The sequence below is a fragment of the Mixophyes fleayi genome, chromosome 2, assembly GCF_038048845.1.
Source record: "Mixophyes fleayi isolate aMixFle1 chromosome 2, aMixFle1.hap1, whole genome shotgun sequence".
NCBI classification, from domain to species: domain Eukaryota; kingdom Metazoa; phylum Chordata; class Amphibia; order Anura; family Limnodynastidae; genus Mixophyes; species Mixophyes fleayi.
Genome location: NC_134403.1, coordinates 293,369,074 through 293,385,403, shown reverse-complemented (window position 1 = coordinate 293,385,403; position 16,330 = coordinate 293,369,074). Strand labels below are relative to the sequence as shown.

The following is a 16,330-nucleotide window of genomic DNA, read 5'->3' as shown; positions in this document are numbered from 1 at the left end:
CTTTGCAGTCTTCCGAGGGAAAGGCCTGCAGGCTCTCTACCACACTAGACAGATATGCAAAACACCTGTTTGAGAAAGGCCCAGATAAGCTGTGCTAGCACATGCATCCCAGGTGAGAATCAAATAACTGTAGAGGCTGGCTGCAGAATGTGGGATAGGGACTAGACCCACTTAGGCAACAGTAGCAAAGCAGGGGCTATAGCTGCCAGGGAGTATGACTGGCAACTGCAGGGCTGCATAAAATGTGCAGCCTAATCATAGCCGTCCTTTAGGTAACTTCGGCTGGCACTTAGTTTGCACAACCAAAAAAAAGGGGTTGAGGCCCTTCACATTAGACATTGCATCTTGTGAATCTGACAATGTCAAAGTCACAGTACTCAAAAACACAAGGAGGTCAGAGTGACCAACCACTACTACCAGCTGACTAAATGACAAACTGCAGAAGCCTCCGCAAAAAAACATTTCCATCCTAAAGTAGTCTACATTGAGTCCAATTAACACAAAGCTGTAGATGGGAACATAGGTGGGGTGAGAGGGCTGCTCACGCTGAGAATGGGAGGACTGAGGGAGTGCAGAGAACCCAACCTGCCATGCTCAAAGAAACAGCTGCTGATGTTCCTCAATATGAGCACAGAAGTAAAAGAACAAAACGATAAAATACAATAAAATTAAATAAAACAATAAAGCCCTATGACCACATCCTATCCAGGAGTAGGAAAAAATACTGCCCAGGTATAGGAGGAACAGGGGTTGCTCTTCCTTTCAGTGCCCTGCCTCCTATAGGGAGCAGCTTACCCAACATCTGCATAATGAGAAAGAGGATTTCAACTGCATACAAACATAGGGGGGTATTTAATTGTCCGCAATTTTTTTTTTAGACCGCGTTAAGTCATTTCAACGCTGTTTTTTTTTTTTTTTTAAATCATTTTCGAGCGGGTTAACTTTACCCGCGATTCAATTCCATTTTTTTAACGCTACTTTTTTTCCCATGAAACGGTCCTCTCGCGGTCCAGTAGAAGGTCTATTAAATGTATAGGGTGTGCGAGAGGCAGCAGCGTTCAAAGCTATACAATTGTTTTTAACGCGGCGCGTTAAACAGGCAAATATGCTGTTTTATCTCGCACGTCTTTAGGGTGTGATAAAAATAAGAAACCTCTGAAAACTATTTGAAATCATGTAATAATGTGAAAAAAAAAAAAAGTTAAACTATGTTTATCACTAATGCCTAACATGTAAAAGTTGATTTTCATGTGAAAAAAATAATGAAATAAAAATAAAAAATGAAAATCACTAATTATATTTATGTTTGTTTTTGGTACAAATATGTATGTACTAATGTGTTTTGATATGGTATAGATGATTCTATGTAAAAAAATAGTTCAATAAAAAAATATGCTAAAGAAAGTACTGTAATGTAGATATTATCAATGTGTAATGCAATCTAATGTATAAAAATGTATGCAAATCTTTTTTTGTAGTATGTGTACAGTTTATTGGAACTATATAATGGAAGTATAGGTATAAAAAAACCTCTAAATCTAAAACGTCCAATGTGTTAATATCACAATTGATTTAGAAAGAGTGTTCCATCAGATATAATTTTGAAATTTTTTTAGCACAATTCATAGAAAACCATAATTGGGGGGAGAGAGAGGGATTTATATATACGTATATATACAAACACATATATATATATATATATATATATATATATATATATATATATATAATTGAGCACATAATCCTTTTTGCACTGTACTAAAAGGGTGTGTAACTTAAACCAAAAGAACATTCTGAGAATGTAAAATAATACACATTTGAAACTGAACTACTTAGCTTATGCACTTTGTTACTGTAGGAACTGGTTAAGAATTGTGCAGTCATGTAGTCAGAGTAATAGTATATAAACTAATTCAGTATATATAGTACTATTGTATATCAACTAGCACAATGATGTGTTGAGACCAGAAAATTGAACCCAAAATTAGATACAAACGATGTTATCTTAAGAATAATTTCAATTAATAGCAATTTGTGTACTTTTAATATAAGTAGCAACAGCCTGAGACAAACAAAAAAGGTGTATAAACATACCCTTATACAAGTTGGCAGGCGTGGATATGACCCTGTTGTTAGTACATCAATGGCATAAGGAATTGCAAAACTAGGTAGACGAGCATGCACCAGAGCATCCCTGGCTAAAGATGCCAGTCTGTCAGCAGTGTCAACAAACAAGATGGTTTGCTGATCTAGAAAGCTTGATATCAGCTGCAAAAAAAGAAAGAAAAGGTAAAAATTATATACATAACGGTTGAGAAAGTAAACCATTGTAAAATTATTACAATGCAGGTATAGGATTAATGATACAAAATGCTTGGGGTTTTCCGGATAAGGGTTGATCCCATAATTTAAAGCACCACGCCTAAACTATATTTAATTACCTTAAAAATAACCTAAGTCTTTCCTTGTACAGCCCCTGACATTAACGTCTTCATTCAATTGTTTACCAGTGCTCCTCACAATATGTGGCACGGCAACATACTTGACCATTTTAGTGCATATGATATTCTTTTTTTCCCTTTCTGGTTCTCGGACTTTCAGAATAGCGAGTTTCCAGATAACATGAAAAATGTTTAAAGAAAATGTAAGTGTTTTTAATGCTGCATAATGTATATGGAAAATGTTTAAATATCAGCCATGACACGAATATTTGTTTAAGCAATATGTCTGGTTTGTTTTATTATTGTGAAACCTTTAAACAGTTAGTAAACATGAATTGTATTGTGTTCTGCACAAACCAGCTGTTTAAAAGGTTTTTTTTTTTCCTTAGACACTACTACTGCCAAAAAGCAGGCTTAGTTTTGAACTGGAATAGATGAAACAGAGTAAGGGTAAAACAGTTACAATATTAAAACACTGCCAATACTCACCGCACACTTTTCTACTTTGCCAGCGTTGTTTGCCCATTTCACTAGTGCTAATAACCTGACGAAGAGCTGACGTGTACGGCTGGCAAACTGTACAATTTCAATTTTCCTACAAATAGGAAAAAAAAAACACGACGCTTTGTTTAGCTTGAGGTTTCTTTTTTCAATTATCTCAACAGTATTTTTTTTAAACACAACTAATGCATAAAATAACAGCAAAGCTAACATTCCAAGATCACAGCTGATTACACCAATGTAAATTGCTTTATATGTGTTCATTGTGTGGCTGATGTGGCAGAGCAATGTGATTATTCTCAGTAAAGCAACACAATCCGCGCATGTGTAGTTGTCACAACCTACCCATTAAGCTTGTACTATAAATGTTAGAAGTAGAATCAAACACTTTATCCACCAATAGTGACCACCGATTGTAAGAGAACTCACCTTTCCATGTCTGTCTTCCGTGGAAGCCTAGAAGATAAAAAGGTAATAGCTGTTACATTCAAATTTAATGTACTTTGACATTTATTTATGTTGACAAGGTTTTGATAGGGGGATAACAACATGTAACTTATTTGACATGATTTGCCATTTCCTAATCTAACTTTCCATTATTGACATGGCTAAAAAATATTAGAAAATGCAAAGACATGAGAAACAGATTAAAACAGATCAAAGCATTGTGTACTTTTTTTAAATGTAGTTCGCCATTCGCTCATGGTGTTTTACCACATTGTGCCTCGTGCACTGTATAGTAGGCAAAAACAAAAACAGTTTTCATATCAGAAAGCATGTTATTTACCTGGCAATGCAAACTCCTGAGCAGGCTTCATCAACACAGCACTGTGCCTGGTGACAGGTCTGTATTAGTAGCCAATTTTGTTAAACATACACAACATAGATTCTACAGCTGTCACAGCAAGCAGTAGAGTTTTAGCTGTGTTAGAGAAACATGCAACAGACTGCCCAAGTTTTAAGAAAGGGGCACACTTTTCCCAGGACCAGCCTAATTTTGCCCCTGTAAATCTGATTATTTTCCTAGGATGTGCATACATTACCATATACAACTCCCTCTTTATAGTGGTACCCTTGCATAAAAACATATTCCTTAATTCCACTACAGCACTGTTCTCCCCAAGACCTATTTGCCGGGTGATCCACCAGACTATTGGAAGCCAAAGGAGTCCAATTATAATAGGACAAACCATTGTTTATCTTATTATAATAAGCATAGTAGCCAGCAAAGTGTGTTAAATCACTGATCACCAGTCTGACCAGACCAGGCAGTCAAAGGTTCAGCTGCCAGGCATGAAAAAATAAATTATAAAAAAAAATAGGTGTATCCAGTCCAGCCAGCAAGTAGTCAATAACCTCCAGAGTATCTATTAATAATATAAGTGTTCTCAATAACCCCCAATATTTTCTTTATTATTCTTATTGCAAAATAGGAGATTGGCCCCACCCAGCTACATCTTAATGCCACCCAGCTGGCAACATTTTGTGGGGATAACACTATGCAGGATATGCCACTCGCTTAATAATAGCTTCTGAGCTATTATGCCAGTTTTTACCTGTGTTCTAAAGTAATCATTTAAAGATGAAACATTAGAGTAGGAAAAGCATACTATAACTGTTTTAGTGCATATGTGGCACCAAAAACTGAAAAGTGGACTGAACAAACTCCATGTCACTTGGGAGCTTTTATGGTGTTTTCCTACTTTAAATATATTTTGAGTAAGTACTCTCCTATCATCAGCTATTCTGCATATTTACCAGGGTTTTGGCACTCACATACAGCTGGTACCTCTGCCTATCACTTTCGGTGCTCCTCAGCACTGTAGATAGCAGGAGACATCACACGACAGTCCTATATGAAAGCAGTGTTAACTGGAGGAGTGCCTGCTCTGCCAATCAGCAGCTGATTTTTTTATATATAACAGTGTTGCATCGGGGATGGGGTGGAAATAGTGACATCTTGAAGAGAATTACATCACCTATACAAATTCAGATGGAGCTCTTTCTTTTGAACAATGCTCAGATTACTTTTTTTTGCAGCATATTAACTTTAGTTAACTCTATAATCACAGCAGGGAATGGTGTCAGAGAGGTGAATGGTGCAAACATGTCATTCGTCTTAAACAATCATGTCCCATCCGTATATTCCAACAAGTTGGATTTATAAACATTATTTCATATAGAGGTATATTTGGCACCACAATCTGCTTACATTATTGTAACAGGAGCCTCACATAATTTGCCCTGTTCCAAGGGGGACTCTGCTACCTCTACGATCAAACTCTGTGCCTTCTTGTTTGCTTTCTCATTTCATGACTTCTCACATGCAGCCCCATCCCTAGCAATCACACAAATGGACAGGTCAATGCCTCTCACAAGATCAGCACACACCTCCTGATGCTTTTACCATATTAATGATCTAATAAACAGGTTACACAAAGACCAGCAGGAGATAAAGACTGAATACAATAAGGTGGTCAGATACTAGCCAAACAAACCTAAAAAATAAAGGCTCTATAGCTTAAGTCATGGTACAGAGTACAACGTGTATTGCAAAAGTGCAAATGTTATGGTTTTCAAGAAGCCTGGACTTTTCAAATGAACATCACATGTAAAAAAAAGTATGACAACTTTATGGCTTGAAAAAAAAAAAAAAAAAAGTACCACTGATTCAGAAATTCATAAGGTAAGACACTACGTCTATAAATCCCACAAGAAGTAGTCACCTCATTACTTTTTTGTAAATCTCATGATGGGGGTGGGGAGGGGGGGGGTAAGCCAGCATTAACTTGACAGTTGCTGAAATGACATTTTTTTAGCACTAGATTCCACAGCAAAAATAGATTTAAAGTGTAAAACCATACAATGAAAAACAACATCTAGCCAGTAGTTCTCAAACAGAGAAACACTTGGAAGTAGCAATCCAAACATTAGCTATAAATATCAACATATTTGTTCAGCATATGAATTGTACTTTAGGAATCCTTGGTGTACTGTTACAAAACAAAAATTAAAGATCTGAGCTGTCCATGACAGAATCGATACTGAAAACTGAATGACTGCATCCATAAGAAGCAGTGCTGTAATCCATAGCATCCACCCTAACAAGCTGTGAAAAAGATACCCAACTGTCAAGAAATATTATTCACATTTAATATTGTCTGCACATCACTAAAAAGAAGAAAAGTAAATACAGTTTAGTCTTCTGAAATCACAATTTAAGAACAGTTTTTAGCTCACTGCACTTTAGTTTAAGTATGTTTTATACCGGAGATTTGTGATATGTAGCTATACAGCTGTTGTGAAATTACAATCCCCCGTATGGCAGGGCATGCTGAGACATGTAGTTCCACTGCAGATGAAGAGCCATAGGTTTCCTAAGCCCAATCTACACAGTGATGGCAGAGAACTAGCAGCAAATCCAGGGGATACTAACGTTCACAAGCACTAAAAGCCACTTACAGATCGGCCAGTACGTTGATCTCCTGGTAAGTCCTCTGTAGCAAGAAATCAATGAGGGTACTAAGGCGGTAGCCATGGCTAGCATTGGTTGCAGGTACCACAGCCCCCGGAGGTGGAGGCTGAGGGGCAGTCGTGGGACCCCCGGACACCACCAGCTGACTGCTCTCTAGCTGCACAGGAGGCATGTTGCCCCGGGTTCAGACTCTGTCTCTCATAGAAACTGTGGGTGTATAGGTAAAGGCATTGGCTGAAAGGAAAGACAGTTCTCAGCCCACCAGCCAGACTGTGTCAGAAAATAAAATAAATGTGTGTAAACCCCGGGCCCCACAAGCGGCCTCTTCCTTCAAGCACCGGAAGAGAATACTGCAGCAGCGGCGGAAGAGGAGGAAGGGGCTAAACCGGAAGAGACTCTCTAGGTGCATTGCGCATGCGCAGTGCCTGCTGTAGGTTTCAATTCATCTCTGGCATAAGAGAGTGCTGATTCCAATTCATCGCGGGACACAAGTCCCCGGCTCCATATTGTTTACTTTATGACATTGAAGCATTCATTGAATATTCTGTCGTTTAGTGGCTACTACATTCTCCATGTTTTTGGTTTTCATACATGAGCCTAAATGCATTTGCTGGTTTGATTAACTCGTGCCATTTTTAGCCCTAACTCAAACATAGAGACACAGTTATAAAAAGTTTAATTCAGAAAATTACAAGCAAATGAACTGTCACAAATGCTGCACTTAAAAACATGTTGCACAATAAAATTAGATGTATTTACAATGTATTTTGTTTTCAATTGGCCACTTAAATTTATTGAGAAGCTATATTTAAAATGTGACAAAAGTATGTTATCCAATTCTGTAAACAACATTATCTGTACCCCTAACAGTGCATGTTTTTCATATCTCCTTGCTGGAGCCCTGGGGGTAAATGTATCAAGCTGAGAGTTTTCCAGCGTGTTTGAAAAGTGGAGATGTTGCCTATAGCCACCAATCAGATACTAGCTGTCATTTTGTAGAATGTACTAAATAAATGATAGCTAGAATCTGATTGGTTTTTCAAACCCGCCGGAAAACTCTCAGCTTGATACATTTACCCCCTGGTGTATTCATTACTGACTGACATATTTTGAAAGATCCACAGGTGGTATAATTATTTCACTTGTTACCTGGAAAACCTGCACTGTTAGGGGTACTTGAGCACTAGGGTTGGGAAACACTGCCATAGTGGATTTCCTTGAGCTGGATCACTGTACTAACTGAATATTTTTCTTTTTAAATGTTCCTAATAGGCTGTTGATCCGAGTTTCGCCTCTTGAGGCTAAAATTGCCATCCGGCCCATACTTCAATTAGAGAAAATGTATGTGTCGGTAGTAAGATAGTCAGCAGGTCTCTGTAAAGAGATACAGTGCAGCAAAAAATTACTTTGCAACAGCATATTCAAAATCATAGGGACCCTATTGAACTATGCAAGAAAGAGTAACAGGGTCTGCTTAATCAGGCAGCATAGAATGATTCAAATATAATGTAACATTCCATGTGATATACAGCACTGAAAGGTTGTGCATCTGTTAAAAAAAAACCACAAACTTGAACAGATTGGAATATAATGCAACATTCAACCAGAAATATGTGGCACTTGAAGAAAGTGTATAGGTTGAAAATAAACACAAATATGTATTAAATCATTTTAAAATATTTTTTAAACATTTTGAATGCTGAAAGACGGGAAACATTTTATCCAGCTATATTGAAAATATCCACGTTCAATTCTGATTTCTAACTACTATATTTTAGGATCAGATTAAATAAAGGGGGTTTATTTATCATAACATTCCTAGAAGATACACTGATAATTCTCAATATTAAAACAACTAACAAGTGAAGTAAATAAAATTGATTATCTTGTTACAATGGCACCTATGAAGGGGTGGGATATATTAGGCAGCAAGTGAATAGTCAGTTTGTGAAGTTGATGTGTTGGAAGCAGGAAAAATGGGCAAGAGTAAGGATCTGAGCAACTTTGACAAGTACGAAATTGTGATGGATAGACAACAGGGTCAGAGCATCTCCAAAACAGCAGGACTTTTGGGGTGTTCCCGATATGCAGTGGTTTATACCTAACAAAAGTTGTCCAAGGAAGGACAACCATCGACAGAGTCATGGATGTCCAAGGCTCATTGGTGCGTGTGGGGAGAAAAGACTAGGCTGTCTGGTCCAGCTCCACAGAAGAACTATTGGAGCATAAATTGCTAAAAAAAAAATTAATGCTGCCTATGATGGAAAAGTACAAATGTTGTCGCACTAGTTAATGATTAGGGACTGTTGCTCAGTAAAGAAGATATGAATTGTTGATAATTTGTTTATAATATCATTGATAAAATGAATGTTCATAAACTTTCAAACTACTGAGGGTGCAATTTACAAAATTGGATTATATATGATGTTGGAGTGAAGGAATTTGTTTAATGTAGTGCACTAACAGTCTCAAAAAAGTATTCTTTTAACCAATTATTATAAATCCCAATTTATTTAAAAATGAAAAATCACAGGAACAGGAAATAGATTAAAAGGTATACCCAGAAGATTTTATTATTACTCTAATTCACTATTTTGCTTTGTAGTTATTTCGCTTATTTTAATATTCTAATTTTAAATATAAGTAATAAAAGTACATTTTTAAACCAATTGGGATTTACAATCATCGAATAAATCCAACCTTATATGATAGAAAGGTGTCAGAACACACAGTGCATTGCAGCTTGCTGTATAGCCATAGACTGGTCAGAGTGCCCATGCTGACCCCTGTCCACCGCTAAAAGCACCTACAATGGGCACGTGAACCCCAGAACTAGACCATGAATCGATTGAAGAAGGTGGCCTAGTCTGATGAATCACTTTTTTTTTACGTGATGGCCAGGTGAGTATGCATTGTTAACCTGGGGAAGAGATGGCACCAGGATGCACTTTGGCAAGAAGGAAGCCGGCGGAGGCAATGTGATGCTCTAGGCAATGATCTGCTGGGAAACCTTGGGTCCTGGCATTCATGTGGATGTTACTTTGACATTCAAACCAAGTACACCCTTTCATTGCATCGGTATTCCTTGGTGGCAGTGGCCTCTTTCAGCAGGGTAATGCTCCCTGCCACACTTCAAAAATTGTTCAGAAAGGGTTTCAGGAACATAACAAAGAGTTCAATGTGATTACATGGCCTCCAAATTTCCCAGATCACAATCCGAACGAGCATCTGTAGGATGTGCTGGAAAAACAAGTCCAAGGCAAGGAGACCCCACCAACTTGCACGGCTTAAGGGATGTGCTGCTAACATCTTGGTGCCAGATACTACAGGACACCTTTAGAGGTCTTGTGGTGTTCATGCCTCAATGAGTCAGAGATGTTTTGTCAGCACGAGGTGGACCTACACAATAAGTGGTTTTAATGTGGCAACACACGGTATAAAGAAATTTATGTAATTGTAATACACATTTTCTTAACATTTTTTTAATCTGAAAATTGTTGCACATTGTGGACCTGAGTCATTTTTTTTTTATAAAATTACTTTTTATTGAAAGCTACTCATGTTCCATACGCAACAAAATCATAACAATAAGTGGAAACCATTGAAAAATACATCACATTAAATGATAAGAGAATAGCATACAAAATATTCCCTAAAGATTGAATGATACTTAGATGTTTAAAACGAATAATTGAACTTTAAATAAACAATTTCTTATCACCTATTAGAACCAGCTCCAGTGAACTCCAGAGTTGGTGGCACTATAGCAGGAGGACATGCGGCAGGGGTCCCCCTGCCATAATGACAACCATAATGACAACCCCATGTGTGTATCAGGGCATTTATTATTTTTAATAAATAATATATGGTATAAATTAAGGTGTTTACTGTCTTTATTGTGGGTTTATTATTTTTATTAATTGTATGTGGTTGTAGGGAGTGGTGGTTTATTTCACATTTTCTTTGTGGAACTACAGGTCCCAGCCAGCTGTGGGTTTCAGGGCATGTTGGCACTTGTGGTTCTCCAGGTGCCAACATGCCCTGGCTGCCGTGGGTATGCTGGTGCTTGTAGTTATACAAGCATCAGCATGCCCACACTATTTATGGCACCTTGCCTGGCCGGGACTTGTAGTTCCAAAAAACAAAATGGTGTCTGTTTATTTTTTTACACTATAATCACCGTTTATTACCCTACACCCACCGCACAGGGGTGTAGGAAGAGCCCTAGTGCTTGCAGCATTGGGCTGGGTGTCCCTAGAGGGGGGGCCCGCTCGCTTTTTTGGGCGGACCCCACTCCCTAGGGAATCCAGCTCAGCGCTGAACAGCCTGTGGAAGGTTGTCATTATGGCAGAGGGACCCCTGCCGCGTGTCCTTCTGCTATAGTCCCACCAACTCCGACTGGTTTGCCTATCGCTGGTTCAGTGAAAATCGGGGGGACCCCACTCAAATTTTCCCCCGACTTTTCCCTTGAACCAGCAGTAGTCTAGCAGCACTAGGGTTAATAGTGAATAGAGGTGGGACCCCACGCTTTTTGTTTTTTTGTTTTTAACTTTCATCTATTTTTTAGAGATTTGACAGCTGCCGGGCTGTATGACAGGCAGTGCAACATTGATGTGTTTACGAACACGCTGCTAGCAAGCAGTGTGTTGTATCTGGTGTGTTTTAAAGCAAACTCAGGAGAGTTTGCTTAATGGCAGCTTCATACATTTGAGAATTTAATCACTATCGATTTTGGAAATAGCGATTTTGACAGAAGCACACTTCTGGCGATTTTACATGAAATCTCAGCTTCATACATCTGCGAGTTTCTACTCTCCTGAGAAAATCGCTGGATTTGCAAAATCGCACCTTAATACATTTACCCCCAGGAGAGCAAAGAAAGAAAAAAAAAGGAGTAACTTTGCACCTTGGCAAAACCATGTTACTTTGGAGGGGGGATAAATTTAAAATGTGGGGACATATTTTTAGTTGGGTTAGGGCATGTCACACATCAAAGTTACATTTCAGGGTAAAAGTAAAGCTATTAAGTATGTGTGTGCTACATGAAAAAACAGCCAGTATTTTCCTTACATGCAAAATAATAAACTAATTTGCACTTCTTACATTGTAACCAGGGGTAGGCTGGGATGGGGGACATCTGCCCCCCAGGCCGGTCCCATAGAGGGCTACCTTGAGCTGGGTCTCTGTGGCACCTTCATTTTGTTTTCTTTAAAATGTTCCAAATAGGCTGCTGAGTCTAGTCTTGCCCCCTGGGCTAAAATTTGCCAGCCCTCCCCTGATTGTAACATGGTTTGTCCAGAATCAAATGTACTCCTTTTTTGCGTTGCTCTCCTTAATGACTCAGGCCCTGTGTGTTTATCTTTGTTTTAATACTTTGCTACCTTTTTGGAACAGAAATCCTGAATAAGGGCTAAGGAACTCTTGAAATCATAAGGAAATAAAAATTATTGACATTAGTGTTTACTGCATTATAAAATAATTGAGTGCCCTGTTTTATTACATTTATTTCTCTTCTCATTTTCTGGAATTATATAATGTTGTGTAAAGGTGCATCTCATGATATATGTATAGTTAAATAGCTAAAAATATTGTAGTTTGAATGAGATCTATTACTTTTCTCAAGGAGTAAGTGCTATGTCATATGAGTAGTTTTCTCACAGCATTTTTGTAGCTTGAGAATAGTTGGGACACAATAACAGTTTTTTTTGTGCTTAAAAATCTCAACTTGAAAATAGGCAGCTTATAAAATTAGTTATTTGAGTAGTTTAACACCTCAGTGGACATGCGATACGATAGTGGTGTCGGTGCAAAAATGACATGCTCAGGCTGTGAAATTCCTTGCATAAATAATTTGATCTAGCAACTATATATAGTCTACCTTGATCAAGAGAAAAAGTGTTTGGAAGCTTCTGAGTGAAGGTCAAAACTGTAAACACCCATCCTTCCTGTTTCCATATGATAAGGTAAAATAAGCTGTTACTGGTGGATTCTTTGGTTAGAACAACTAATTTAACAGGGCATGACCCAACATCAATCACTTTAGAATTTTGCCCATTTTGATACTGAATTTAAATAGTGTAATTTAATATATAAACATTGATACCAAACACTCACACACAGGGCCACCGAGGAGGGGGGGGGTTAGCGGGTAACTAATTACCCAGGCCTGGACCCTCACTACCAATGTTTTTGTTTTTTTTAACCTGATTTCTTTTACTTTTTTTTTGCTCGCAGGAAGCAGCGCCGTGATCATGTGAGTTTACAAAATCACGGCGCTGGCGTCCCTCTTCCCTCCGCCGTTTGCACTGAATGTCGGGCGTGTCGTCATCACATCATGCCCGACATTCAGTGAGGGACGGCGCAGAGAGGAGTCCTCTAAAAGAGTACAGAAGAGGGAAGAGAAGAAAAAAGAGATGATAGAAGCCAATGCAAAGGTAAGTAAAAGATACGGATGAAAGCAGTAAGGCACAGGGTGATAAAGAAGAGGGGGGGGGGAGAAGGGCACAGTGTGATGAAGAAGGGGGGAGAAAGGCACAGGGTGATGACGAAGAAGGGGGGAAGGCACAGGGTGATGAAGAAGAGGGGGGTAGAGAGAAAGGCACAGGGTGATGAAGAAGAGGGGGGGGAGAGAAAGGGACAGGGTGATGAAGAAGGAGGGAGAAAGGCACAGGGTGATGAAGAAGAAGGGGGGAAGGCACAGGGGGATAAAGAAGAGGGGGGGAGAAAGGCACAGTGTGATGAAGAAGAAGGGGGGTAAGGCACAGGGTGATGAAGAAGAGGGGGGAGAGAGAAAGGGACAGGGTGATGAAGGAGAAGGGAGAGCAGCATGGCACAAGGTGATGAAGGAGAAGTGAACTCTTTATGTACACTCTGCATTTTTTATATACTACACTGTGGTGCTAGATGTCCTCAAAGTCAGGAGTGCTGGGACATATGTCACGCTCCGGCGAGCGGGCACTGCACACTTGTGGCAATGGTGTACACAACAATGCAGGTTTCTTTTCTGTCGGAGGGTGGTCTAACGCTTTTCACCTGCTAGCCATGCACCAATGATGGATAGCTACGCCCCCAATTGCATGACCACACCTACTTTCAATTTTTACAATGCTCAACTATAAGGGGGGCCCCATGAAGTTGTTGTACCAGGGCCCTCAATTCCTCTTGGCAGCCCTGGTCACACACATACACCCTTATTTAACCAGCTTGCTTAATATAGCTTTTATTCAGTTTAGAAAAGAGGAACTGTATACATGAACCTCAATTTATTTTGCTAATGACAAGAGACATGAGACCCTACAAACAGTTAAGGTTAATGTTTTCAGTGGAAATATATATTAATGCTTTTTATGGCACCATTGTTGTACTGATAGTAGTTGACTAACAGAAGACGGGGGTGTTCCTCTGTTTTTTATCGATCACCTGCCTGTTGACTGTATGATATTTGGTTTTTGGTCTATGCTCGACACACTCATTGTCACCTATTGCTGCTTTTCCTGTTTTTATGCTGCCGTACCTAGCACCTAATACTATGCCAAGAAACACACAGATTTTCTTAAATATTTTAAACTCACAAATGGTGATCTGTTTATCCCACTCTTGCACTACTGCTGAAAATGTATAATAGAGAAAGTTTATAATCATGTTTGCAACCTCCTGACTATATTCGAAAGAATATGGAAAGAGGCGGGACAAGAACCTTTAACAGATCTTGGAAATGTTCCCAGTATTCCACATTGATCCTAAGTGTTCATTTCACGTAATTATTTGAGAGGTGATTAACTCCATAAAGGCAGTACAGGAGTGTAACATGGAACTTTGCACTATTATGTAAAGGTAAATGCCGTTATATAACTGGTGCAACATTACATACGGAATAAATCTCAAAATTGCAGGTAACATAGAGATACTAGAAATGGTTTAAAATATGTTTTTGTTCATAGCAGACACAAATGTTCATAATTTGTGTTCATAAGTCCCTTTAAAACCTAGTTAAAAAAGGTAACCCTGATGGGTGAACTTTTTTTTTTACCAAGTACGTGGGGACAGCTAAAGAGTCAAATGTGGCAATTTTGATCTTTTAACCTTTGGTGGCACGTAGGGGCACTCATGCCTAACTCCGATTGTAGTTATAAATTAAACTAGTGTATATACGGATCCAGTACCCAGCAAAGGTGGTAATACATAACATTTCAAGTATTTTTAATAGAAATTGGCAGGTTAAAATTGTTTTTAACAAAATCTAATTTTTAAAAGGTTCCACAAGGGGACCTTACAATCGCCAACAAACTAAATAGGTATACATACAATCAATGTGTGTGTCCTGGGAAGAAAGGATTAGGTGACATAATATGGTTTGACAAAAATTATTTGTATTCTTTTTTTTTTTTTTTTTTTTTTAAATGGACACTGGTTGCCAAGAACTGGATTCGTACACTTCTCCCCAACCGATAAACAGATAATTGGAACTGAGAAATCAGTAATGCAGACAAGGAAAAAAATTCTGAAATTTCTCAGATATGGGGACACTATACAATAATTTTTCGTCATAATGTAGAAAAAGGCAGTTTATTCCCGAATGACATCTAGTGGTGGAAGTAATGTCAAGTTCAGTTCTTAAGTGGACACCTAGCGTAAAATAAACCAGAGAGTGTGGGAGGGGACAAAGTAATCATGCTCAGAAAGAAAGTCTTTCCAGAAGATTTTCATGTGTTGCTCCCCATATTCCAAATCAAGTCAATAGCTGTATATCAGAAGGAGTCTGCAAGCACACCCTACGGAGAACACAATAGATTGGTAAGAGAAAGGGAAGAATTCAAACATACTTTCTTTTGTGTCCCTACTAGGTGTGTGGAAATGACAGGAATTATGTGGTGATATTGTAGTAATGATGGAATTTATAGCAGTTCGCAGCCTATAATGATTGTCCGATTACAACCGCTAATCAATAGATGACAGGGAAAAAAACACAGACTCTGAGGTAATTCAGGGATGGTGCAGACTAACACAGTCTTTAAGACAATGCAAGAATATAAACAGTGTCTCTAAGGCAAAGCAAGAATTTAAAAAGTGTCTCTGAGGCAATGTGTATGCAGATTTCTAGTGTCTTTGAGGAAATGCAAGAATAGTCAGGGACCAAGCATATACACCAGAGCAAGGAACCAACAGGATTTCTGGAGAGCAGGGGCAAATGCAGGATTTGTAGAGAGGGGTTTCTATGCCACACCGCCAGTGGGCGTGGTCAGCATGCTTCGGGGCGTAGCTATTATTTTAGACAGTGCTTGGCTGCTCTCCAACTCTTTCTATCCCCATCAAATACACGGGCAATGCTGCATGCACTACTGTTAGGGGCACAGAGCTCTCCCTTTTCGAGCAGAGCCGTGTGAAGCGAGATATACCTCCCAACTGTCCCTACAATCAGGACGAAGTCCTGATTGAGTGTGCCAGAACAGTTGGCAGACTGTCCTGCTCTCTCCTACCTGTTCTTGCTGCTTTCAATACTCTTTGGGGAGTGATGACTGTGAACAGTGCATACAGAAACGATATGCACACAATCTGCAAAGTGGCTGGTCCCGGGGCAGGGTCCAGCCGCTTCAAGCATACAGTACCCCAGGATGGGAGGGGGGTTTCCAGGGAGCAGAAAATGCAGAGAGAGTTCCCAAGAGCAGTTTCTACATGGGAAATAACCAAGATCTGTATAAGTATAGGAGATTAGCCAGGATCAGGATATTCACAGGTCGGAATAACATATACAGAGGCAAGAAGCTAGCAGTTAATTCTGTTAGTGGCCATGAGTTCAGGTCAAGTGAGAGTTTATAAAGTGCAGCCTTTCAATCAGTAGTCAGAAGAAGACACACCTGAACTGCATAACAGATCTTAATAACAAGCAGAAGGCAGATGACAGAATGGATTCTAA

At 39.1% G+C, this 16,330-nt stretch overlaps 1 protein-coding gene across 3 annotated transcripts in view; it reads right to left on the bottom strand.

Annotated features, from left to right (window-relative positions):
• The window catches only part of MED14 (mediator complex subunit 14), a 47,239-nt gene extending 40,454 nt beyond the window's left edge, over positions 1-6,785 (bottom strand). For 2 of the 3 annotated variants that reach the window (XM_075196407.1, XM_075196409.1), the window contains exons 1-4: positions 6,405-6,784; positions 3,372-3,398; positions 2,931-3,036; positions 2,095-2,268 (exon numbers count right to left, since the gene is read on the bottom strand). In XM_075196407.1, coding sequence (XP_075052508.1) covers positions 2,095-2,268; positions 2,931-3,036; positions 3,372-3,398; positions 6,405-6,589 — 492 coding nt within the window. In that variant the 5' untranslated portion in view covers positions 6,590-6,784. Of the gene's footprint in view, positions 1-2,094; positions 2,269-2,930; positions 3,037-3,371; positions 3,399-6,404 lie in introns of all 3 variants that reach the window. The other variant, XM_075196410.1, reaches the window with a different exon arrangement.
• Between the last annotated feature and the right edge of the window lie 9,545 nt (positions 6,786-16,330).